General features: G+C 39.0%; 5 protein-coding genes across 17 annotated transcripts in view; 4 read left to right on the top strand and 1 right to left on the bottom strand.

Annotated features, from left to right (window-relative positions):
• The window catches only part of enah (ENAH actin regulator), a 45,904-nt gene extending 43,584 nt beyond the window's left edge, over positions 1-2,320 (top strand). For all 9 annotated transcript variants that reach the window (XM_049756972.2, XM_049756971.2, XM_068649355.1 and 6 more), the window contains 3 exons: positions 709-793; positions 903-960; positions 1,116-2,320. In XM_049756972.2, coding sequence (XP_049612929.1) covers positions 709-793; positions 903-960; positions 1,116-1,153 — 181 coding nt within the window. In that variant the 3' untranslated portion in view covers positions 1,154-2,320. The remainder of the gene's footprint in view (positions 1-708; positions 794-902; positions 961-1,115) is intronic.
• Positions 2,321-4,991: 2,671 nt separating this feature from the next.
• Positions 4,992-12,966, top strand: lbr (lamin B receptor). 3 transcript variants are annotated; one of them, XM_049756980.2, is made up of 15 exons: positions 4,992-5,159; positions 6,790-6,960; positions 7,142-7,351; positions 7,541-7,627; positions 8,268-8,445; positions 9,073-9,269; positions 9,532-9,586; positions 9,657-9,851; positions 9,928-10,031; positions 10,144-10,269; positions 10,369-10,537; positions 10,633-10,713; positions 11,021-11,143; positions 11,223-11,413; positions 11,601-12,966. In XM_049756980.2, exons 2-14 carry the CDS (start codon positions 6,796-6,798, stop codon positions 11,381-11,383), a joined length of 1,851 nt encoding a protein of 616 aa, XP_049612937.1. In that variant the 5' UTR covers positions 4,992-5,159; positions 6,790-6,795; the 3' UTR covers positions 11,384-11,413; positions 11,601-12,966. The 3 variants fall into 3 exon arrangements, with proteins under 3 accessions (XP_049612937.1, XP_049612938.1, XP_049612936.1); XM_049756981.2 differs by having other exon boundaries at positions 7,544-7,627; positions 11,223-12,966; XM_049756979.2 differs by having other exon boundaries at positions 11,223-12,966.
• Positions 12,967-13,103: 137 nt separating this feature from the next.
• On the bottom strand, positions 13,104-14,123 carry slirp (SRA stem-loop interacting RNA binding protein). The gene is made up of 4 exons (XM_049757006.1): positions 13,966-14,123; positions 13,764-13,822; positions 13,569-13,676; positions 13,104-13,318 (listed from the first exon to the last, which is right to left on the bottom strand). Exons 1-4 carry the CDS (start codon positions 14,030-14,032, stop codon positions 13,274-13,276), a joined length of 279 nt encoding a protein of 92 aa, XP_049612963.1. The 5' UTR covers positions 14,033-14,123; the 3' UTR covers positions 13,104-13,273.
• A 143-nt stretch (positions 14,124-14,266) lies between these two features.
• alkbh1 (alkB homolog 1, histone H2A dioxygenase) lies at positions 14,267-16,420 on the top strand. The gene is made up of 6 exons (XM_049756999.2): positions 14,267-14,438; positions 14,755-14,863; positions 14,925-15,087; positions 15,286-15,376; positions 15,523-15,716; positions 15,795-16,420. The coding sequence occupies exons 1-6, from the start codon at positions 14,301-14,303 to the stop codon at positions 16,198-16,200; spliced, it is 1,101 nt and encodes a 366-aa protein (XP_049612956.1). The 5' UTR covers positions 14,267-14,300; the 3' UTR covers positions 16,201-16,420.
• A 96-nt stretch (positions 16,421-16,516) lies between these two features.
• On the top strand, positions 16,517-21,085 carry gopc (golgi-associated PDZ and coiled-coil motif containing). 3 transcript variants are annotated; one of them, XM_049756991.1, is made up of 9 exons: positions 16,517-17,007; positions 17,356-17,520; positions 17,822-17,845; positions 17,988-18,163; positions 18,301-18,466; positions 18,540-18,635; positions 18,757-18,921; positions 18,991-19,162; positions 19,508-21,085. In XM_049756991.1, the coding sequence occupies exons 1-9, from the start codon at positions 16,747-16,749 to the stop codon at positions 19,621-19,623; spliced, it is 1,341 nt and encodes a 446-aa protein (XP_049612948.1). In that variant the 5' UTR covers positions 16,517-16,746; the 3' UTR covers positions 19,624-21,085. The 3 variants fall into 3 exon arrangements, with proteins under 3 accessions (XP_049612948.1, XP_049612947.1, XP_049612949.1); XM_049756990.2 differs by having other exon boundaries at positions 16,519-17,007; positions 19,505-21,085; XM_049756992.2 differs by lacking the exon at positions 17,822-17,845 and having other exon boundaries at positions 16,519-17,007; positions 19,505-21,085.
• The last annotated feature ends 1,344 nt before the right edge of the window (positions 21,086-22,429 follow it).

The raw sequence follows: 22,429 nt of genomic DNA, 5'->3' as shown, positions 1-22,429 counted from the left end.
AATCAAAATGCATGGAAGCTTCCACAAGGGTGAAAAAATCAATTTTTGGAAGCAAGACATGTGCCTCCAATCGATAGAAATACACATACTATTTTGTTTTACAATAATACTTAATCATATATATTATTTCATATGTACCTGTGAATGAAATAGTGACGCTTGCAGTAAAAAAAATACGTGAGCACCTTTCAATATATAGAACCCCCATTTTTTTGTGTTGTTTTTCCCACATCCACTTTTTGTAGGACACCATCATTTTATGGATTGAAAAGGAATACGAAACTTTTTTTTTTTTTTTTTTTGCAATGGAGTTCTGGTCAAATTCGGAAGCATCACCCAGCGTACAATGGCCCCTTATTAATTATTCATTATTTATTTTTCATTTTTAATTATTTTTTGAATTTTTTTATTGGTTATTTATTATTATGGTATCACAGATGGATACTATGTGAATTATTTCGGGAGACTATTTTGATAGGAATGTTTAGACGAGACAACAATTTGTTTTTATTTTCCTGCCAAGGTCTGTTGAAATAGTGTCACATCAGATGCACTAATTTAATAGCCTAATTTAATGTGATATTTATTATACCAAGTACACACTGCTAATTTGATTTGCATACAAATACTGTGCTGATTTCTGACCTCCTTGTTTCTATCCTAGTTGAGCTCTCTGTTTAGTTTAACTCTACCATACTTCTCTTTCAGACCTAAATCCACTCCAACACCTACCGCATCCTTAAGTGCCAACGGAGTGCCAACAGAAGCTGTTGACTATGACAGATTGAAACAGGTTAGCGAACTGAAGGTTAATGACAATTCAGGAATATCCCAAAAGTGTTTGACATTGATCACACTTGGAGTTTATGGAAATGCAAATGGCTTCTGTTTTATCCCTGTAGGACATTATGGATGAGATGAGGAAAGAGCTGTCGAAGCTAAAAGAAGAACTCATTGATGGTAAATTGTGCTTTTACTGTTTTTGTCTTTTACGCTGAACTTTAATAGCGAAATAAAGTGTTGCAATTTTATTTTATATCAGGAGGGCAGGAGAATTATTTTTTTTTTTTTTTAAGGCAAAGCACTCATTTTTATATTGTTCTTCGTGTCTCCAGCAATCAGGGAGGAACTGGGCAGGTCCAGTACAGCATAGATGATCCTTATTCCCACTTCTACAAATCCAATTCTACATAAACCCAATTTGGGTCACTCTAAGACTACAGTAGACAGTACGACCGCCCAGAACAAGATATCCACCTAGTAGCGGCGATGACAATGAAGAAAGCAACCACGAATACCTGAGAGAGTACCTGAGGCAGAGCATCATCATCCTGAGTGATGTTTAACTCTCATAGATGGAACTCCTCCTTCTCCTCACACTTTCCTCAACCCTCCCGCTGAGGGCATCGCACCCTGGAGGACTCAGCAGTCAGAAAGAAAAGCGCATGTCTTTATGCAAAAAAAAAAAAAAAAAGTGTCGATTTTTATCCTTAAATGAGGAAATGTACGGAAAAAAAAAAGAACTTTTCAAAGATACTGTAAAGTTCATTTGGTGCGGAAGTGAATCAGAAATCATTCTGGTGATTTTTCTATCAAAAGGCATGTTTTATGACGAAACAGGAAAAAAAGTAGGGATGGAAAATCTCCCTCCCACCCCTTTTCCCATAATGCCATAGCAGTAGCGTGCGTGCGAGTAAATGAACAAGTGCGAATGAATGCGAATGGGGGCGATCCGCCACTGCTGGACACCGTCAAGCTCGTCTTCCTCAAATGGCTATTTTAACCTAAATATGTACAAAAGAGAAGAAATTATTTAGAAAAACATGTATCTGTTTTGAGCCTATTGATCAAAGGCCATATCAAGTAGCTTCATGATCATCATAGTCAGGTTACATCTTTTCTTTCTGTTGCTTGGTGAGGGAAGCTGCATGTCAGATAGCAGCCGTGATAGCTATCTAGCTAGCAAAAAGTGCTATTTTGCTAACATCCATCATGCTAGTCAAGCATGGACACTGTAGATGGACTTTGTGTCCCTCCTCTCTGTTTTGTTTAATATTTTTTTTTCCTTTATAAAGGGTAAAAAAAAATCTGCCAAGAAAATTCATTCACTCCCGCAAGTTAATTACAAGCAATAAGTGTAGCATCTATTGTAAAGCCCCTTGAATTATGTTTCTGTATGGCCTATCAGAGCTCGCTTTGGGAAGGAAATTACTGTGTGGTTTGTTTGCTAACTGAAAAGCATGATTTCATGGATCTCTCTGTAACATCCTGTCATATTGTATCCTTTGTGTCATAATGATCTGTTATTTTTAATTTTTTCCACAAAACTAGAGTGCATAATCTTGTGTGGGGTGTCTTCAAAGATGTCAATGTGCCATTCAGTCTTTTCACCTGTGCTTGCATTATTTTATTTGCCTTAAAGTAAAAAAAAAAAAAAAATCAGACTTCATTTTTATTTTCACTACAAGCTTATATTTGAGGAATTAATGGGAGATCCAAAGCCATGGTCCAAAATAGTTTATGAAAATGTTTATACTAATTTTAGTCAACAAGCATTCAATTTAATTCTTACAAGTCTGTGAAAAATAATTTAGAGTAGATGTTCAACAAATTACACAACACGGTTGCAAAATTTCCCAAGAAATTATTAGGCGATGCAATATACATTACGTACAGCTAAAATATAAATTTGTCACACAATGGGGAAAGATAATCTGAGTTTTTATTTGTTCAATTGGTATCTTTTAGCTGTACGTGACAAAAGACTGGGCAATGTGGTGTTAATGGATATTTATATACTTTTTTTTTTTACATCCAAAATAACAGTTTATATCCAATGTCCGAAATTTTACTTGAGAAAATATTTCCTCAAAAATGTCTGATAACATCAATGTTATCATTTTAATTTGTTTTTTAACATTTGTGTCATTATTTTAGTTTGACTCTATATTTGGTCTTGGAATAATTTGGTCTTAATTTGGATATTGAAACATGCAACAATTTGTTTGAGGGTTTGTAGTGGAACATTTAAAATCAATCAGCATCACAGAAATGATCTTTTTATCCACCCTATCCTTCCAAAACATGCAAGTGTGAATTCTATTTGAATACATCATCCTCAGTTTCATTATAAACATACAACCAAGATTCTAATGCACTTTAGTACGAAGCAAGACACACTCAAACACAACTGCAGTGTGGCTATATTTCACCAAAGGACTCAACAATCAATCAATTAAGTCACCTTGCTTATTTTTCAATCATCCTCGTCAGGAGAATTTTAATAACAGAATCATATCTTAAATGCATTGTAAAAATCCACTTTTTGGACTAGTTAAATCATACAATCTTTCTGTTGAATCCATGTGGTTTGTGCCTTGTTCCGAAGTTGCATTTAATAGATGACTAGTAATAATATTTGTCCATTAAATACATATGTTGTGTATTTCTATAGTGTATATTTTCCATTGAGGAGAGAGTTTAATGACCTTGGTACTGTTCCTCACGAGGAAACATCTGTGCAACAAGATCTGCTTAGTTGTTTCCACTAAGTTGAGGCTTTTTATTTTTATTTCTTACCGCTATGAAGTACAATCAAATGTCGGCCTATGAGGATTAAGGGGAGATCTTAATATTTTGTTGCCAGTCAAATGTGTTAAAAAAAAATTGCTTTTTTTGCCTAATTTGGAATAGGGATTAGGAATGCCTCTGTCCATACGGTTTTGTCAGTTTGATCATGCAAACACTTGTTTGGTTATAATGTGAGGGAAAGAAATTGTAGAGTTTGAAAGAACTTTTGAAAGCTTGAAGCCACAGCATGTTTCAAAAGTTGTGTTTCCAGACTTTTTCTTTTAACATCCACATTGTGTACTATACTGTGTTCATGTTAATTAGTCTTTTCTTACATGCTAACATTTTGTTTTGTTTGAGCAAGTTAAATAAAATTGCAATACAAGACATGAAAGTCATTTTTTGTCCATTTGTCATTATTATACATAATTATTACCATTTATTTTAATCTGTGGTTCTGTGTGTAGTTTGTTTCCCCCCTTTTTTTTTTGTTTTCCTGCTATTTTGCAACCAAATGATTGGCCAACACTAGCTCTTCTACATTTGTAGTCTTACAAAACTTGAAGAATTTCATTTTGAATTGCTTCCCCGGTGCAAGTACATCTGAGCCACAGCGTCCTACATTCAACCTCAGCGAAGAACAGGAAGAGGAAGAGCATATAACACCCAAAATTGCACAAAGTGTGAAATTTCTACAGGCTTTTTTAATGTCCTTGACACTACTCAGACATATTTGTTTTAATTTTATCATAAAATCAAGATGATGTTGACAGTGTTATTATAACTGGTGGAGGATTCTAGCAACACAATAAAAATGATTGACAAAATGACTCATTTAAAAACACTCGGACACAACTTGTTAATCATTTGTGAATGGTAAAATTGTGGGATTAAAAGGTTAAAGTTCATTTTATTGCCATCTGTAATGCATGCCTTCGGCAGTATTGAAAGTCAGTGCAAGTATGAAAGGAAGCTTCCTGCAGTTTATTGGTTGTTGAAGGCATGACACACCCAAAGTCTGGCTCTGCGTTTGCAGCTCGGTTGAGGTTTTGTTTGACTTGCAGCGATGTTAGGCTAAACTTTAAAACAGGAAAACACCATAATCTGTTATTGGATTGGATAACTAAAAAAAAAAAAAAAAAAAACTAAAATCATTCATGCATGCAAAACAAAATGTACATACTATGGCAGTGTACATTTTACTGTGTTGTCAATTATAGACATAATATGAAACAGAAAATAAGACAAGTTTATCTTTACAGTTTACACACGCCATAAAAATAACGGTACAGTCTCTCTTCAGTGCAGTGTTTTTTTTTTACGTGTGCACGCGCGTCCCAACGCAAATTCGTGACAACCAATGAGATAACGCAAAGCTGTTTGAAATGAAGGGGAGCTAGCCAATCAGACGCCTTCGCGCCTTCCTGGTCACCAGTGGCTGTTGTCAAGAGGGAGGGAGATGCAAGCCTACGTCAGACGTTAGAGGACTTGCAATTTCTAAATATTAAGATTGATTTGTTAAGTCGTAACTTTGTTGGGGGGGAGTTTTTAACTAGTTTTTGCCTTGTTTGGATTTATCGCTGCAAGTGGTAAGTGCAACTATCCTTCACTTACGTTTGTGATGCTTAAAATGAAATCGCTTCCTCTTCAGATTGGCTTTAGCTACAGCTAGCTATGAGCTGAGGTTATCTGAGGTTTTGTTACTCCGACTAGATTCTCGACTTAGTTTCACTGGGGGGGTTTATGAAGCTGTGCATGAAACCTAGTTTAACTTAATATTGCCCTCCGAGACATACATCATTATCATCATCTATTTGATTCATCGCGCCGTTCTGTTCTGTTCGTCATCATCATCATCATCATCATCATTGCGTTGTTCCAACTTTATAACGTCACACTAAACACTATCAATTCACGATAAAACGCTTTAATTTGGAAAGCTACCGCGTGTTGTGACCGACTTGGTATTTGTTTTGTTTCTGCTCCACGCGTTGTAAGGTCTTTTGCGGGCAACGTTTTCTTTTTTTTTTTTTTCCACGGCAAGAATGGGTGGGTTCTCGCACTGTGTGCGTGTGTGCGTCAACTATCATGATTATTGCTCAAATCTAAATTCCCATGTGACATATGCCATAAATAATAACAGCATATTTTTTGTCAACAAACTTCAACAATAGATAAGCAAACTATTATCCTTGATTTCAGAGTTCACAAATATACATCCATCTGTTGTACATTTAAAATGTGATAAGATGATTAAATATTTTAATGGTTTCACAGTCATGCACAGGTGTCAAACTCAAGGCCCGTGGGCCAGATACAGCCCACCACATCATTTTATCTGGCCCGCAAAAGTATATCTCCAATCTGATCCACATGCTGCATTTCAAAGGGGCTACCAGTTCGAGTTTTGTGTTTTCAGCAGAGGGGATGTGACTGTTTAAAGCTTCATCCCACACTACCCAACCCCACCCACTCAACACACACACACACACCCTGGCCTCTGAGCCATCTGATGGGAAACTGCATTCCAAATTAACCAGTGGCATCCCATATGGACCAGGACACGAGCCAGTAGTACGGTCCCAGGAACTAACTTAGGGTGTGTCCTGTCATTCTCTGAATTCAAAGTTTGTTTTCCCCTGCCTGAGTCTAATAATCCTGCTCAGCCAACCCGCCAGTGAGTATTTGTATTAAATCAGCTTTATTTTTGTTGGTCAAAGTTTTAAAAAGTACTGCTGTTATTTATTTGCGTTAATTATTTGGTTTAATTTTATTCAAGACCTCAGTGTGTATTACCTTTACACAGTTTACTAATAAATATTAAATGTCAAGCACATTATTTGACCATGAAACCATTCCCATTGTAATAGAAGTAATATTACTTTATATTGTCATTTTCTGTTCCAAGTTAAAGTATTTTTTCTTCACACTGCTATAAAGGACAGTGACAGTCAAAGTGTTGTTTACTAGAAATGGCTGGATGGTCCTTCCACCAATGACGCATGGCTCTGGTTAAATGTAGCAGGGACAGACATGTCAGCAGTTCTGCATTAGAGTTGGTTTTCAATACACTGAGCCTCCCTGGTCACTAATGATGCTGACATATATATACCAAAGTGGTTGAAAGTTGTTTGAAATACTGCTTATATCCTCATTTTTAACATTGCCCTCCCTTTTCCATCCTTTGTCTTTTTTTTTTTTAATTTCTTCTTGCTGTAGAAGACAATGCCGAGTCTGAAGTACCAAAAAGGGGACATGGTGATGGGCCGCTGGCCTGGTAGCAGCCTGTACTATGAAGTTAAGGTATTAGGTTTTGACCTTGAAAGTCATCTGTACACAGTCATCTACAAGGATGGGACTGAGCTTGAGCTGAAGGAGCAGGACATCAGGGTAAGACCAGAACTTTAGTAGATTTAAAACATTTACACACCCCTGTCCCAATACTATCATGATAACAAAAATAATTACAAAAGTTTTCCACCATTTATTTGACCCTATATCATGTGCAAGTAAAAAAAATAAATAAATCTGCATTTCTTTTCAATGTTGAAATAATTACTATTGTTTCCAGAATCCTTATCGTCTCCAGCAACGGCCCCGCTCTCGTTCCCGATCACCTGGCCGCCGTCGCAGCCGCTCCCGGTCTCCGGCGAGGACGACACGGCGCTCTTCCTCCCGTACGGCGGCAGCGGACGCTACTGTGGCAGTAACGGAGAGCACGCCACCGTCAAGCCGGGATTCAAAGTTGAAGGAAATGGTTGAAATTCGACTCAGTCCTCTGGTAAGAGGCCAAGCCGCTTTATTCCTTTCTAGAAAAAAAATTCCTTAAAATTATCCTAAAGGTGTATTCAGTCTTTAGCCAGTTACACAGATTTTTCTGTGATTCTGATTTCTGACCACACCACTGTCACGCTTCCATTTGTCTTTTTTTTTTTTGTCCCTCCAATCCTCTCTCTCCATTGTTTAACAGCAGCAACCCACAATGGCGGCTGAGAGCAATAGCAACAATAAGCATGAACACAAAGAGAAAAGTAACACTGCAAACAAAGTCAATGAGGTGAGTTTAATGTAATCACAAAAGGAGTGTTTTTGACAGTTTAATGATCCTCGTGTTGTATTCCCTTAAATTTAGTTGCTGTTCTCCACGTTGGCCTATCCCTGTTGTAGATAGACTTACACCCAAAATGACTGAATTATTAAACTACTGCAATTAAATTGCTATTTAGATGGAAATAAATTACACTGAAATTTCTTTATTGTACTTTATGGTCAAAAATGTCTTACCAATGAGGGTAATAATAATACATTTTATTTATAAGGGGCCTTTCAAGTCACATAGACAATTATCATCACAAGCCCTGATGTTCTAGGGAGTGCTCCTTTTCTGCATGTGAATGGGCTTTGAGTTAAGGCAGAGCTAATGGAATGTCATGATGCATGCACGTTCGGGGGGGCCATGTCGAGTTAGGCTCCCCTCACAAGATCCATTCAGCCGGTCACAAGGCATACCGCTATGTGCTCTTGATTTACTTTCTGTTGTCATAATGTGGAAAAAAAGTTGAGTGCACAGGTGAGGATGGCACATTAAGTTTTGTAAATTAATTTAAAATGCTGTACTGCAATAGCAGCTCTGTTTTGTACAGTACAAGTGCTTAGTATTACTGATCAAATTAATCCTGGCTTTTTATCATCCTAAGGCTGAAGCAAAGACGGAGCCAGAAACTGAGAAGAACCTGAATCGTTACAACCTGCGTCGCAGGAAGAATGATCGCGAGACTAAACCACAACAGCTGCTGGAAAATACCAAAGTGGCTACAGCTCCTGCAGCAACGGTCTCTAGACTTTCCACCCAACTTGACTTTGGGGGCAAGATTGGTAGGTTCTTGGATGCACTGAGGAATCTTTACTTTTTTTTTTATATATACTAATCTCCAGGTAAATTTGAAGTCAGTGTTTTGTGTCGCAAAACACAGAGAATAAAGAGGGCCCTCTCTTGACCTTTCATCTGCTATCTGCTAGTTTTGAAAAGTTACACAGCCCCTTTCATCTCGTTTAGTTATAGTTAATTGTTTTCAAGTAATTATTATTTTTTTTAATCTATTTTAATTTAAGATACATTTTCATCATGCAGTACAATTTATTACCGCTAGAGAGCGCCAACTCTCATGTGGTTATATTAAACTGTATAATGTTACTGTGGTTTCTAACTTTTTTTACACACACCATTGAAGACACTAAATGCAGATTTTTGATCTACATAGTATATTGAAATCCTAATCCAAACATTGTTGATTTAAAATGTTCTACTTATTTCAGCAAAACATGTCAAGCCACGTGTTTAACATCATGACTTTGTATTGAGAGTGTAGACATTAAACAATACACATCTTTGTTGTATGCTCAATTCAATATAAATTGAAAATAATTTGTAAGTCATTGTATGGTATTCACAATTGGTGATGTTTTTAAAAAAAAATTGTCATTGCTTTTCTCATTTTGCAGGGGCATACTTCTGGTTGCTCTTCTTGCCGTCCTGGGTTCTTTTTGTGATTCTCCAAGTCAACTTGGAGGATCCCAGCTTGGTCAACTTCCCACCCCCTGTACCACCTCTTGAGACTTTTTGGGATGCTCAGGCTCTGGGCTTTGTTGTCCTGTGGATCTTATTTCAGGTCCTCCTTTATATCCTGCCTGTGGGAAAGGTTAGTAAACAGCTATTACAAATACAAATTAGAAAAACAAAATAGGTGCATTAAACCAAATTATTTCCCGCTCAAAACACATTCTCATAAAAGTCATACTGAGCTCACAGAAAAAGAATAAGTTGCTTTTACATCACTAAAGTCATAAACTTTTCTAGTAAACACTATTTTGGGTAGATTAATTCTGTAGCCAAATGACGTGAAGCTGTGTTGCCTTATGTGCGTTAAATGATTGACCTTTTTTTTTTTTCTTTCTCTGCAGCTAAGCGAAGGGATGCCACTGAGATCTGGTGAGAGGCTCAAGTACAGAACCAACGGTAAGCTTCTGGGTGGTCTTGATGTAATATTGGACACTTACTCATGTGTCCTTTTCTGTTCCCCCATCAGGTTTCTTTGCCATTGCGATGAGTGCTGCAGTTGTTGCAGCAGCCGTCCATCAGGGAATCGACCTCACCTACATCCACAGCCACTTCTTGCAAATTGCTGTAGCGACATTCCTCATCTCCGTCCTGCTGAGCGTCTACTTGTATATCCGCTCCCGTTACGCTCCGCCAGACCAACATGCACTTGGGGGAAGCTCCGGTAAGGCCAAGATGAAGAAAAGCAGACACGTCCTGTCTATCTGCCTTATTAATTCATTTTCTTCATCCATTACCAGGCAATGTGATTTATGACTTCTTCAAGGGACATGAGCTCAATCCCCGCATTAAAAATTTTGATTTGAAATTCTTCTGTGAGATGCGTCCAGGACTGATCGGCTGGGTGAGTGGACATGGAATTTTTTATTACATTTGGAGCATTGCAACAATTAAATTGCCATTTTTTGCAGATTTAATTTAGCGGATGTCCTACTGACCGAGCATTTGCTTTTTAGTGCTTGATCAACTTTGCATTCGCGCTGACAGAGATGCAACAACAAGGTTTGGCCACTCCATCCTATGCTATGATTTTGGTGAATGCCTTCCAGCTGATCTATGTAGTGGATGGTCTCTGGAATGAGGTACACAAAAGAAAGATTTTCAATTTTTGATTCTTTCTAGAAACTGAAATGGCTGATCATAACATAAGTTGAATGTAATGTGTCAAACACACATTTCAGGAGGCCATCTTGACCACCATGGATTTGATGCATGACGGATTTGGCTTCATGCTGGCCTTTGGAGATCTGGTGTGGGTGCCTTTCACTTATACCCTGCAGGCCTATTATCTGGTCAGTCACCCAAATGAACTGAGCCTCCCAGCCGTCGCTGCCATCGTCTTGCTCAAACGTGAGAAGAAAGCTCAACTCGTCAGTTTCATAAGTTTAGTATTGCAGGAATCAGCCTAATAATTAAACTTTCTCCATTGCATTTCTCTCTTTCAGTTATTGGCTTCTACATCTTCAGAAAATCCAACTCTGAGAAAAATGCTTTCAGGAGAAACCCAACAGACCCCCAACTGTCATGTGAGTGTTGAAGGTTTTTGTCGGAATGTTAAGTGGGCTATGCTAGTCTTGGGAAATTAGCATAATTTTTATGATTACTTTAAATAATAATAAAGGTGCAACGTTGTCAGACATACCTTTTCTCTGGAAAACTATTTCTGTGACTGTCATGTGTCACTATATTATACTGCCCCCTGGTGGCCAGGTCCCACACACCAAAAGGAGCCATACAGTTACATTGAATGAATTATGACTCACAAACTGTTAAATTGTTTACACACGATTCCATTTTTATCCCTTTGTGCTATTTAAAAAAAAAAAAAAACAGACCTGAGGACCATTCCCACAGCGACAGGAAAAAGTCTTCTGGTGTCTGGTTGGTGGGGGGTCGTCCGTCACCCCAACTACTTAGGGGACCTCATAATGGCTCTGGCCTGGTCAATACCTTGCGGTAAGATATTTTTCACAGATATATGTATTAGTTTTTTTTCTGGTCAAACATACACCCAAAATAACGTGCAATTTTGTAGGCTTTCGTCACCTGTTGCCGTGGTACTACATGATCTACTTCATCATCCTGCTGGTGCACCGAGACTCTCGGGACATGAGCGATTGCAGGAGGAAGTACGGCTCGGCCTGGGACGAATACTGCCGAACGGTCCGCTATCGGATCATCCCACGTGTCTACTGAGGGGAGTGGTGATGGACACTTTTTGAGCCGGTATTACTGCCACAGAATTTCTCACACACCAATCATTTCTATCATGATTTGCATTGTCATTCAAAAAAATGAATTTAAAGAAGCGGTATCATGCTATTCTAAGCATTCCACAGATAATTATAGGCGTGTATGTATATTATTATATATTACCTTTTGCATAACGGTGATCAAATTTTTTAATTAATAGGAATTATTTTGATGGCTATTCATCTAACCTGGAAGGAAAAAAAAAAAAAAACCGCCTTCGCAGTTCTCACTTTGGTAGGCTGACTTGAGGTGTGTTCAATGACTGCTCTCAAAGTAGGACATCTAAAAATGACATTTAAAAAAATCATTTATTGCACCAAACAACAATAAGTAGGACGTGAGCATTCTGCAGATGGTACGTGTAAACATTTAATAATTTATTTGATGCATCAAAATTGGAACAGCCGCTTGGCTACTCAAGTTGAAGGGACAGCTGCCCTGAGGAAGTCGCCCTGTTTGGTCTGCAAGGGTGGTACGGGAGTAGCTCCTCACTTTGTGATGTCACAATGTGATGACCCAGTCGTTTTCTTGGATCGACTGGGGCTGGTGCTTAGAGAGTGAGCAGAAATGCCCCAAGATCACTTTAGGTGTTTTGGGTGAGGAATTAGTATATTAACATGTATAAATGGTCAAAAAAAAGATTTAGCATGATATGGCTCCTTTAAACATCTTGATTGGGGATCTTTTGCGCGTCAGTATATTTTAACAAAATTTTTACCAAAAAAAATCAATATGGGCTTATGTCATCATGAAGTATTTGCAAGCAGAATTGGGAGGAAAATGTAATATTATGCAATGCAAAAAACAATGTCTGCAAAGAAAGTCTTGGTAGGATGTATATATTTTTGTATATACACATTTGTTTTTATACTTTTGGTAACACAAAACCACTTGTTTTGTTTTTAGCTCCAATTAGGATTTGACTTTTAATGATTGTATTGTCCTTCCTTGTGATGGACGGGATCTAAATAAGGTGTACAACTTCTATTTTCCTCAGGACCCACAAGTATTTTTCCATGAATTTGTATTACAGAGGTTTACCTGTACAGTCTCAAGTTTTGTATAGATGCCTAGTATTTGACTTAAGAGTTTTTTTTTAATTCCTTGCATAATGGATTTGATAGGATTTTGAAACTCAAGGTGACTTGCCCAATGTGTTGGATAGGCCAAGCTTTAATGCCATGTCATTAATGACACATTTATACTGTGATAACATACAGACATGAATTATATCATCATTATCTGCAAGCTCAGTATTTGCGTGATCAAAAAAAGAAGTAGCAATGTTTGAATTGAAAGAATTGTAAATATTTTTGCTTTATTCATGGGAGAACAAAACATGATAGGAATTTTTCTTTATAGATATTTAATGTTGCTTTTTTTGTATTGTAATTTGGGCCATTGTAGTATTATTTACAAACAAATCTGCCATATTTCATCTTAATAACACAAAAGTACCTCCGCAAAATGACTGATTTAAGTGTATCTGTATACACGTTGCAGCCCAAATAAAGATTTTATTTTCATTTCCTCTTAGTTTTTTTTTTTAAACATCCATTGACGCACTTAAGCTTGCATTTGGTCTTCAAATGGTGACTTCTGACTTAAGTTCAGCAAAATAATTCCCTTGCTGAATTTCCCAATTACCAAAGCAGTTACCAAATTGGACTTTAATATTTTTTTTATTGTCATACATGAAATAAGTTGCATTGACATGACAGGAAAAAAAAAAAAAAAATTCACAATTGAATTCAGAGACACTCGGACAGATGTTGACAGACATAAATGGACATTTCTGGGCGATCACTGGGAGACAATTCCGTCATTTTTATTTTATTTCCGTGCAGAAAATGGCCGCCGGTTCTTCTGAACGTGAAGCTGAAAATACATTAAGTTTGGAGGTCAAATTGATCCTTTGGATATTAAACAGGTCTCTTCAGTTTGCAGAATGTGTGGGGGTTTGGAACACACTGACTTAAAGCTCTGATCTAAACAAATATTGCAACCGTTTGGGTTTCATATTGGGATATAAACAATAATAATCCACATTATTATATACAGAATGCATAAATAACCGACATTATATATCCAAACCTATAATAAGCACATGATGTATGATGCACTTTACCTTTGCTCCCTCCAGGATGTGTGGCTCTTTCTGCAGTGCGTTGTTCAGTCCCTCCTCGGTGCTGAATCCCACCCAACAGAATCCTCTGTGGAACCCTGTGTCTTTATCCTGTTACAAAATAGGTCGTGTAGGAAATTTAAAAAAAAAAATAGACCTGAGATGTCCTACAGGTGACTCGTCTATGGGGCTACTTACAAATAGAAGTAGACACCTTTTAACTTGTCCAAACTGGCCAAAGTACTCCTTCATCTCCTCTGAAACACAAGTCAATACATGTTAGCTAGAAGTAGAGGTGACAAAAGGTGATAAACGCATTAAACGTTCAGTGAACGGACACACACTTACAACTACCACATAACATAAATCATATATTTAAATTTAAAATAAAACAACTCACTGCTAGCAACCGTCCATGGAACTTTGGATACAAAAAGCTCTAACACTTTTTTAGCCGGCGCCGCCATGTTTTCACCTGAATCGACAGTTTGACCTAGGAAGTAATGTGCAACTTCCGGTTAGACATTGGTTAGGTTTTTTTTTTTTATTGTTAAAAATTAAAAAATTCAAGCATCAAATCAGTCTATTTAGTGTTTTAGTCTTTGGAGTGTGATCGGCATCTTTTGTTTAAGAAATGCTCTGTAGCAGATACGTGTGAGTCCTGATCATTGCACCTCCCGACCACCAGACGGCAGTCCCTGCACCGTCGTCTGACGTAGGACAGTGGGACTAGACATGGCCAAGATGGCGGCGTCCGTGGTGGAAACCGGAGAGGATGCTTTTAGAAAAATATTTAAGTTGTATAAGCGCAGAACCCCTCCGCCGGATTTCAACGATGTTATTGATTTTTCCAAATGTGTGACAAATGACAAGGTGAAGCAAATGCCAATACAGCCTGAAAACTGCATTTCTCACGCGAGGCATGTGTCTACTAACACTACCTTGAAGACTTATTAATTAATCAAAATAAAATAAGGAACTGTCTGAATTTATCTTATCAAACATTATTTTTACACTAATTTGTAGTCCTGCAATAGTAAACGTCATTGCAGACATTTTCTTCGTCACCAATATGTCTACTGTAAATTGAAATGTGAGATTCATAATTATCATATACCTTGCATACATGAAGAGTTTATTTTTAGAAAAAGCGGAATATTAGACTGAATTCTGAGTGTATATGTGGCAGATATTTCCAGTGAAACTAGATTCAGCTGCTGTGCGTGATAGTGATGCTGCCAAGGTTGGATTACATCCTGTCCAAGACTGGAAAGCTTTCAACCTGCAGGGCTACCCAGGTAATGACTACAACGTAAAGATCATGACAATGTTTGCTTATTGTTTTGTATTGTTCTTCAGGGTTCATCTTCATCACTAACCCGTTTCGTCGCGGCTCCCAGCCCTTCTGGGTTCGACAATGTTTGAAGACTTACCCTCAGAAGCCAAATGTCTGCAACCTGGACATGCACATGTCTCCCACTGACACTCAGGATATCTGGACCAAGAGTGTACCCAACCTCAGGTGAGGCAAGTTTACCTGTCTATCTCTGCATCTATTTAAAAGTAATGCTGCACGCGTGTTTAAAGTAGTTTACTTTATTGTTGTCATTTTATAAAAATTAAAATCTTGCATTTCCAAGTAATAAATATACAGCTTTTGGACCACAATGACACATTTTCGAGTAGCATGATTATGACAGCATATTTAAATATCCTCCAGTTGTCCTTCTGTTGGAAAAAGAGAGCCTAGAACTCTTCTGGAGAGGCTCCGTTGGGTCACCTTGGGTTATCATTACAACTGGAATAGCAAGGTAACCCAAGTTGTGAACGTGGATGATTTATTTGTTCATTAAATAATTATCAATTTATTCTACACATTCAACTTTGATGTAGAATAACAATGTAACAATAATTATACTGAAGCTGCTTTCTGTGTGAACTTATTGGTTCTCCATAGACTTACTCTGCAAATCACTACACTCCATTCCCAAGTGAGCTCCACCTTCTGTCTTCCCAAATAGCAACTGCTTGCGGCTTCACAGGCTTCAATGCTGAAGCTGGAATCCTCAATTACTACAGGTCGGATTCCTCTTTAGGAATCCACGTGGATGAATCCGAATTAGATCATAGCCGCCCACTGTTGTCTTTCAGGTATGGGAGTGGAGTTAAATGAAAACAAGATAGTGTTTTATTTGTAGTAAAGTAAAATGATTCACGTTTCTTTATCAGTTTTGGCCAGTCAGCGATTTTCCTCCTGGGTGGCACTCACAGACAAGACACCCCCACCGCCATGTACATGCACAGCGGCGATGTGATGATCATGTCAGGGCAGAGCCGCCTCCTTTACCACGCCGTACCTCGCATTGTTCCGGCCAACCTGGAAGTGGCAGCTCTCGAACCCGGGCATTGCAGCTGGGAGGGCGGTGCCGTTGTGGAGCAAGTGTCCGAGGAGGACTGGACTGTCTGCTCTAGGTACATCCATAGCTCCAGGATTAATATGACAGTCAGACAGGTTCTTGGGCAGGGGCAGAGCTTCCCTGAGATACCTCCTCTTCCAGGACACATAGAAGAGCACCAAGAAGATAATACGAAGAGGAAACGTTATAGTGACTCACCCTATACTGAAGAGACATGATAAATACATTGTTACGCTTGCTTCTGGGGAAAAAAAATGATTATTTTTGTAATATATTGCACTTTGTGGCAGGGATTGTGCAATTGAATCAGAATTACACAAAGTGAAGTCAATGCAATTCAGATAATGTATTTTACTAGTGTGCTCCAAACAAAATGTCTAAAATGTTTGTGCAGCCATTTTAAAGACCTAATTAAAGCAAGAACGGCAACGCAACCAATTCTTCGGGTTACTTTTGACACTTTGGCTCATAAGTAATCGATCGACAATCTATTACTTTGCCCTGAGCTATCACAGACGGCCCAGACCTGAGTAGTCGCTTCGGATGGCTGATGATGAGGGACTTCCTGGTCAGCAGTGACTTTCATCCCAAAAATATAGCGTCATATAATTCTTGTCTTTGATTTTCATATCATTACGTCACTGGGATTTTAATATTATTTAATGATTTAAAAGCGACAAGGTTCCACAAAGATTTGTCATCGTCAAAGCAAGCTTACGTTGTGTAGCTAGTGACCTAGCGTCAACGTTTGCTGTGTTTTCGCCATGTCCGCCTCTGCTGGATGTTCTCCGGTGGGCCACAACTCGGCCCTCAGCTCCAGTATGTCAATGTTTCGCTGGCTAGAAGTGCTTGAGAAGGAGTTTGACAAAGCTTTTGTGGACGTGGACCTACTGCTTGGGGAAATAGACCCAGACCAAGTGGACATTACGTACGAGGGTCGGCAGAAGATGACCAGCCTTAGCTCGTGCTTTGCTCAGTTGTGCCACAAATCCCAGACTGTTTTCCAACTTAACCATAAACTGGAGGTTAGTACTTGACCGTTCATCTATTCACTTTTACCAGTATCCTTTTTTTTAAAATCTATTTTTAGGACGTCACAGTTGCACTGAGGTTGAAAGTTTGTTTTCAACATTCAGAGCAGATTATCTCGGTATCATAAATCGCCATTTACTTATCTTAGATTTATCGTCCATGATTCTGACAACATGATGCTGATGAATTCGAGTTGAAAATCTAGAATTTAATTTTTACACACTGGTATTTTGACCACAGCGACAGAAAATAATGTGAAAACGCATCAGAGATATCAATGTATTCAAACTCATATAGTGGCAATACAAAATGGCTGTCCCTCACCTTCTCCATCTTTCCAGGCCCAACTTTTAGATCTTCGCTCTGAGCTAAGCGATGCCAAGGCTGAGCGGGCGGTTGTGGAGAGAGAAGTCCACGACCAATTACTGCAGCTTCATGCTCTCCAACTACAGCTCCATGCAAAGGAGGGCCAAGTTCCAGACTCTGAATCCATCAAAGACAGACTCGTAAGTCAATGGAGAAAACTAGGTGTCCTCATTTTTAAGTTGATAATTATAAAAAGCACTTTAACAGCCATCACAAGATTTCCTTGCACATCTTTTGGCACTCTACTCGATTGGGCTTCTCACATCCTTTTAACTTTTCTGTTTCTTCTGCATTATGAAATCTGATGCTTTCTTCACTGCTGATAAGATCCTAAATTTTATGATTTTATTGAATAACATTAACTACCTCTGGTGCTGGTATCATTCATTTCTCTAATCTGTGACTTCTTTCTCTTCTTCTGCTGCCTCTTTTCTGCTAAAGCCTGCCCCAACAATGGAGCACATGGTAAGTTCGCCTGCATGTCTTTGTCGTTTTAGTTGTTGTAGTAGCAGAAACAGATCGCCGTTTTGCAAATATTGTCAGTATTGAAGATTGAATTTTTAATATTTTTTGCTTGTGGTGTTTACATGGGATGTTTCCATTGCAGCAACATGAATTGGAGGCCAGCAAGAGGGAGAAATTTGCAGAGGCAAAGCTTGAGGCTGACATGAGACTTTATAAGAAAGAAAATGAGGCGCTCCGTCGACACATGGCAGTACTTCAAGCTGAAGTGTACGGTGCTCGACTGGCTGCCAAATATTTGGACAAGGAACTTGCTGGCAGGTATTGAATTAACTTGAATACTTTCAAAGTACTGCTTCTAGAACAATATTTATTGCTTATTGTTTTAGTAGCCTTACCTTACCTTGGTCCCCATGTCTTGGAGGTTTACATCGAGAAAATGATTGTGTTCCTCCTAGGGTGCAGCAAATCCAGTTACTGGGCCGTGACATGAAAGGGCCGGCACACGACAAGCTGTGGAACCAACTAGAGGCTGAGATCCATCTTCACCGCCACAAAACCGTCATCCGAGCATGCAAGGGGCGCAACGATCCCAAGAAACCGCTTCCCTCACCTGTTGGGCACGTGGGTGTCAAAATAAAAACCTGATGTGAAAACGTTCATGTTCCTGGAGCTTATTTCTTTGCTATTGATGTAGGCTCCAGACTTGTTGAAGAAAACCCAGGGAGTGGGTCCTATCAGGAAAGTGTCACTTGTCAAAGAAGACCATGAGGGTTTGGGCATCTCCATCACGGTGAGCGCTCAAAGCACTTGATTTGTATTAATTTAAAATAAAATTAATAATAAAGTAACATTAGTACTTGGATGGCCTCGGAGAACGTGAATTTTTCCACTGGGTTTTTGCGTGTTCTCAGGGAGGAAAAGAGCATGGTGTTCCTATTCTCATCTCAGAGATCCACCCAACCCAGCCAGCCGACAGATGTGGAGGCTTGCATGTTGGAGACGCCATTTTGGCTGTCAACAGCATCAATCTGCGTGATGCTAAACACAAGGAGGCAGTCACCATTCTCTCCCAACAAGTACTTTATACACACAATTAACATGCTCGCACATCGGGAGGTTTTCATTGTCTTCTTCGTTTGTACCAGTCAGGACAAATTGAGTTTGAAGTAGTGTACGTGGCTCCAGAGGTGGACAGCGATGATGAGAATGTGGAGTATGAAGACGACAACGGACATCGCTACAGACTCTATCTGGATGAGCTCGAGGAAAACAGTACAGCGCCACCTAGAGGCAACTCGACAGCACCATCATTACAGGGTATACATTCACATTCACCGATTAGCCCGAACATTATGACACAATCTGATGAAATCCAATGCAAAAGTCCTCTCTCCGCTCATCAGTACGGCACTAATTGTTCTACGCAAAGGATAATGAACATGTTAAATCACAACTCATTAGCATTAAGCTAGCACGGCTTTTCTTTGCAAAGTTGTTTAGCAATTAAAAATTCACCAGTCATGATTTTTTTCTTTAGTTATTAAAAAGCTTCAATTCCTTTTTTTTTTGAAGAAGAATTTATTGCTATTTGCCAAATGACTGCTGCTACTGTACAACATTTTAAACAATTTTTGAAATTCTGTGTTTTATACCTTCCAGCAGGTCTAGCAAGTATGTTGCTGAACAACGGGACAGAAAATGGAGACACCGGAATCTCCAGTGAAGCACCATCAGAGGAAACTCCCTCCAAGCCTCCCAACAATCATGGCTCCTCTTAAAACCACTCAGCCGCACCAATCAAAGTTTTATTGTGCAAGTTCTTTTTCGATTACCGAATCAAGTGTGTGACAAGCAGTTCGTTTGTTTCCCCGTTGTTTTCTGTACAGTTTCAAGTTTTTACTTTGGAGTGGGCTCGTGGCAATGATTTGAAGGAAGGAAGGAATTGTTGTTACTTACAGTTACTTACACCAACTGGGTTCCAGACTATAAATTTTGGACCCAATTTTCCGGCACGTAAACTCAGCAAATAGTGTTTTGCGTTGGCTTAGTACACGTGCAAGAGCAATGTAGAGTGAAGGTGATGGTTACTGTGTATTGATGGACAGATTTATTTTGTAAGGTTTCCATTATAGTTATCCACACCACCTTCTTTCCACAAAGTCCTAAAAAATATTTTGAGTCCCTCCAGAAACACACCTTCAAATACTTTCTTTTGCCAAACCTAACAGTGCCACCGTGCCTGTTAAAATCCTATTTATATGGCAGTGACTATGGTTCAAATCTATTATGGTCTTTAATATTACACTACTGTTTTTTTAATTCTAGCTGCCTCCTCAACTTGGGTGGTGTAATCAATTTTTAATGCAAGTCTTCATATACTAATGTGGGTATACGGTGGAATTAAAAGTCTACACATCCTTCTGCAAAAAGCAGGTTTTTGTGACATAATAATTTCAAAACTTTGATGCTATATCCCAGACAAATTAAGATGATGAGAGGGGGTTCGTTGTCATCTAAACCAAACACCAATTCCTGCAGCTCCTTGAATGTCTTTTCATCAGTTTTGAAGGGATTGTCAGTTCTTGGTAATGTTTAGTCTCCACTTGCTGTCATAACTGTTACATGATATATTCAATTTGATGTTATTTGCTTTTAATATCTTTGGAAGTTGTGATAAAGCGCTGTGTGAAACATGGCTTGTAACATCTAACATGACAGGAAAAGCCAACTAGAACACTTGAAACATATTTGGGGGGCAACCAAACTCTTTAAATAATGGCAGATGTTTGCTGACTTATTTGGAAGTTCAATCAATCAATCAATATATGTATATATATATATATATATATATATATATATATATATATATATATATATATATATACACATACACACACATACATACACACACGTACATATACATAGAGAAAACTCCGTTTTAACAGGGATGTGTAAACTTTTTATTTCTACTGTATGTACAAAATAATCACTTTCTTTTGTGTAAGTGACTTGTACTCACTGTCACAGCCCAGAAAGACTTGGTGCGCTTTTGCCACTTGAAGTGGAAAACTTAGTAAACCAAAACTCACTGACCTAAACATGTTTGTGTCATTTGTTTTGCTTTTGTTAATCTGGCTCCTCTTGTTTGTACTGAAGCTTTCCACTCGTATGCATTATTATTGATAAATGTATTCCGAGCAGTTATTTCAGCCTTTAAATAAAGTTTGCTTCGTATCTTAATGTATTTCTAATCTATAGTCACTTGGACACTCCATTAGGTACACCGCCATTTTCAAGTGTACCTAATAACAGGCCACTTTATTAGGGAAATATCATGGTCAAAGGTCACAGGTTTCAAGCTCTAGTCCTCGGGGCCGCATTCCAACATGTTTTCCAAGATTACCTCGTTAAGTGCACCTGCGTGAAAAGTTTTAGCTCCTGCAGAACGTGAAAATGCTAAATCTTTTCACGCAGGTGTGTTTAACGAGGGTAACTTGGAAAACATATTGGAACGCGGCACCCGAGGACTGGAGTTCGACACCCCTGGTTTAACTGCAAGTGAAAAGTGCCACACCTGCCCTCACCACCACTTTCTGATTAGCTGTATGATCTGTGATGCCACTTGGACACTCCATTAGGTACACTGCCATTTTCAAGTGTACCTAATAACAGGCCACTTTATTAGGGAAATATCGTGGTCAAAGTTCACAGGTGTCAAGCTCTAGAACTCTGGGCCACGTTCCAATATGTTTTCCAAGTTACCCTCGTTAAACACACCTGCGTGAAAAGTTTTAGCATTTTCACGTTCTGCAGGAGCTAAAACTTTTCACGCAGGTGCACTTAAGTGAGTGAGTGAGTGAGTGAGTGTGAGAGTGAGTGAGTGAGTGTGAGTGAGTGAGTGAGTGAGTGAGTGAGTGAGTGAGTGAGTGAGTGAATGTAAGTGAGTGAGTGTGAGAGAGTGAATAAGTGTGAGAGTGAGTGAGTGAGTGTGAGTGAGTGAGTGTGAGAGTGAGTGAGTGAGTGAGTGAGTGAGTGAGTGAGTGAGTGAGTGAGTGAGTGAGTGAGTGAGTGAGTGAGTGAGTGAGTGAGTGAGTGAGTGAGTGAGTGAATGTAAGTGAGTGAGTGCGTGTGAGTGTGAGAGAGTGAATAAGTGTGAGAGTGAGTGAGTGTGAGAGTGAGTGAGTGTGAGAGTGAGTGAGTGAGTGAGTGAGTGAGTGAGTGAGTGAGTGAGTGAGTGAGTGAGTGAGTGTGAGAGTGAGTGAGTGAGTGAGTGAGTGAGTGAGTGAGTGAGTGAGTGAGTGAGTGACTGAGTGACTGAGTGACTGAGTGAGTGAGTGAGTGAGTGTGAGTGAGTGTGTGAGAGTGAGTGAGTGTGAGTGAGTGAGTGAGTGAGTGAGTGAGTGAGTGAGTGAGTGTGTGAGAGTGAGTGTGTGAGTGATTGAGTGAGTGAGTGAGTGAGTGTCAGTGAGTGAGTGTGTGTGTCAGTGAGTGTGAGTGAGTGTGTGAGTGAGTGAGTGAGTGAGTGAGTGAGTGAGTGAGTGAGTGAGTGAGTGAGTGAGTGAGTGAGTGAGTGAGTGAGTGAGT

The sequence above is a fragment of the Syngnathus scovelli genome, chromosome 20 (genome assembly GCF_024217435.2).
Source record: "Syngnathus scovelli strain Florida chromosome 20, RoL_Ssco_1.2, whole genome shotgun sequence".
In the NCBI taxonomy this organism is placed as follows: Eukaryota; Metazoa; Chordata; class Actinopteri; order Syngnathiformes; family Syngnathidae; genus Syngnathus; species Syngnathus scovelli.
The sequence above is the reverse complement of the archived record's forward strand: the minus strand, read 5'-3'. Positions and strand labels throughout refer to the sequence as shown.